Source organism: Lottia gigantea (assembly GCF_000327385.1).
Source record: "Lottia gigantea unplaced genomic scaffold LOTGIsca_141, whole genome shotgun sequence".
NCBI classification, from domain to species: Eukaryota; Metazoa; Mollusca; class Gastropoda; family Lottiidae; genus Lottia; species Lottia gigantea.
Genome location: NW_008707634.1, coordinates 571,091 through 572,770, shown reverse-complemented (window position 1 = coordinate 572,770; position 1,680 = coordinate 571,091). Strand labels below are relative to the sequence as shown.

The 1,680-nt window shown below is 32.7% G+C and overlaps 1 protein-coding gene across 1 annotated transcript in view; it reads left to right on the top strand.

Moving 5' to 3' along the window:
• The window catches only part of LOTGIDRAFT_172782 (hypothetical protein), a gene marked incomplete at both ends in the record, with an annotated part of 2,058 nt that extends 1,286 nt beyond the window's left edge, over positions 1–772 (top strand). The window contains one exon of the mRNA XM_009049953.1: positions 528–772. Coding sequence (XP_009048201.1) covers positions 528–772 — 245 coding nt within the window. The remainder of the gene's footprint in view (positions 1–527) is intronic.
• Between the last annotated feature and the right edge of the window lie 908 nt (positions 773–1,680).

Sequence of the window (1,680 nt, the reverse complement as noted above, 5' to 3'; positions counted from 1 at the left end):
TAACTTATAGGGACAAATATTTTCTTTTTGTTGAGTAGGCGTATGACCTTTAGGGGGGACTGCTCTTTTGTTTCTTTCTCTTTGAGTGTATCAGGTTGCACTTGACCCTGACCCAAAACTTTAAAGATAGCTTGCCAGGCAAGGTAATATACGCCTACTGGCAGCTTTGATTTTGAATAAAAATATTTAGCAGTACAGTAACAATCATCAGTATGAAATATTCAACCTTCAGTCATACACTTCTTTTGAACTCTTTAGGGCGACACTGAAAAAGAACGAGGGCAATAACTCATACTTAATATTTTTCGATTTACCAGAAAAAATGAAAAATGTATTGTACTTTCACTGCCAAAATCGCGTGAGATTCATTTTCCGCATTTAGAAATTTTTTCCACCGCGTTTAGTACCCTCTAAAATCAACGAGGAGAGCCGAGTGGTCGCTTTAAACAATTCTTTAGTTGCATTCTATTTATTGACGAGCACTCTCGCTGCAACATTTTCAATAATGGATCAGGTTTTTTTTTCAGTTTCCAATGAAAGATTTGCAGTCAAATCCGGTAGACTTCTAAACAACACCGGACAGACAATGCAGTCACCAACAATAGCTCATTGTTCTTTAGCCTGCTTTCAGACGTCATGGTGTCGATCTTGTAATTACCAAATTGCTGAACATCAATGTGAACTCAATTTAAAAACCAAGGAAGAAGAATATTTAAGTTATTTTGTAAATAGTGTTGATTGGAAATACATCAGCAACTCTGTTGATTATTGATATGACAATTTTCATCAGGATCTCGATCGGCGAAATTAACAATTAGAGACAACAATCTACATTTCAACATTTGAACTTTTCTTTGTGACCCTTGAACTTTCAAAATGAAAAATTGATTTAATGTATATCTTCAAATGCTTGATTTAAAATGATTAAAGGTGTTATTTAACCCTCTTCTCTATCAGGGATACTAACATAATCGATTTGCACCAGTCAAATATTCAGTGAGACGTCTGTGCTTTCAATTCTTTTTATAAAAGATTTTAAATATAAAACAACAAAAAATCGATTAATCTTAGGTGAAAATGTAATACATTTACTTCTTTGAAAAGGAAGTATTTTGTTCACGACTCGAATCTCTTGTAAAGAGAAGTGCTTAGCTCCTGTTTTTATTATAAGAAGTTTTGTATATATAATATGAGAAAATTAAGCTTAAGTTTAGGTATAGTGGGGTTTAACTGTTATGGTAGTTTGGGGTGTATACAGGTTGAAATAGGTAAGTTGCCTTGATATAACATTTTTGACTTGCTATTTTGAACGGGGCAGTACTTATACAATTTTTATTGGATGACCTTCATAGGTTTGGGTTGGACAACGGCATCTTGAAGTATATCTGTGAGAACTTTGAAAGAGATCAATTTTCTAACAGCGGAGATACTACCCGTTGGGACGTTTTTTTGGAACACCCAATATATGGAATAATTTAATTTATTTATAACACACCAAAAATATATTATGAACCATTATTTAAGAACAATGTTTTCTTTCCAAGCAAAAAATACGTGCCCTTTTATTTAGTGAGATTTTTTTCTGAACGCTTTACCATCCAAAGTAGAGTATAAACAGAAGATTTCAAAAATTAACTTTCAGATTTCAGAGTTGTATTCTAATTTATATTTCATCTCAAA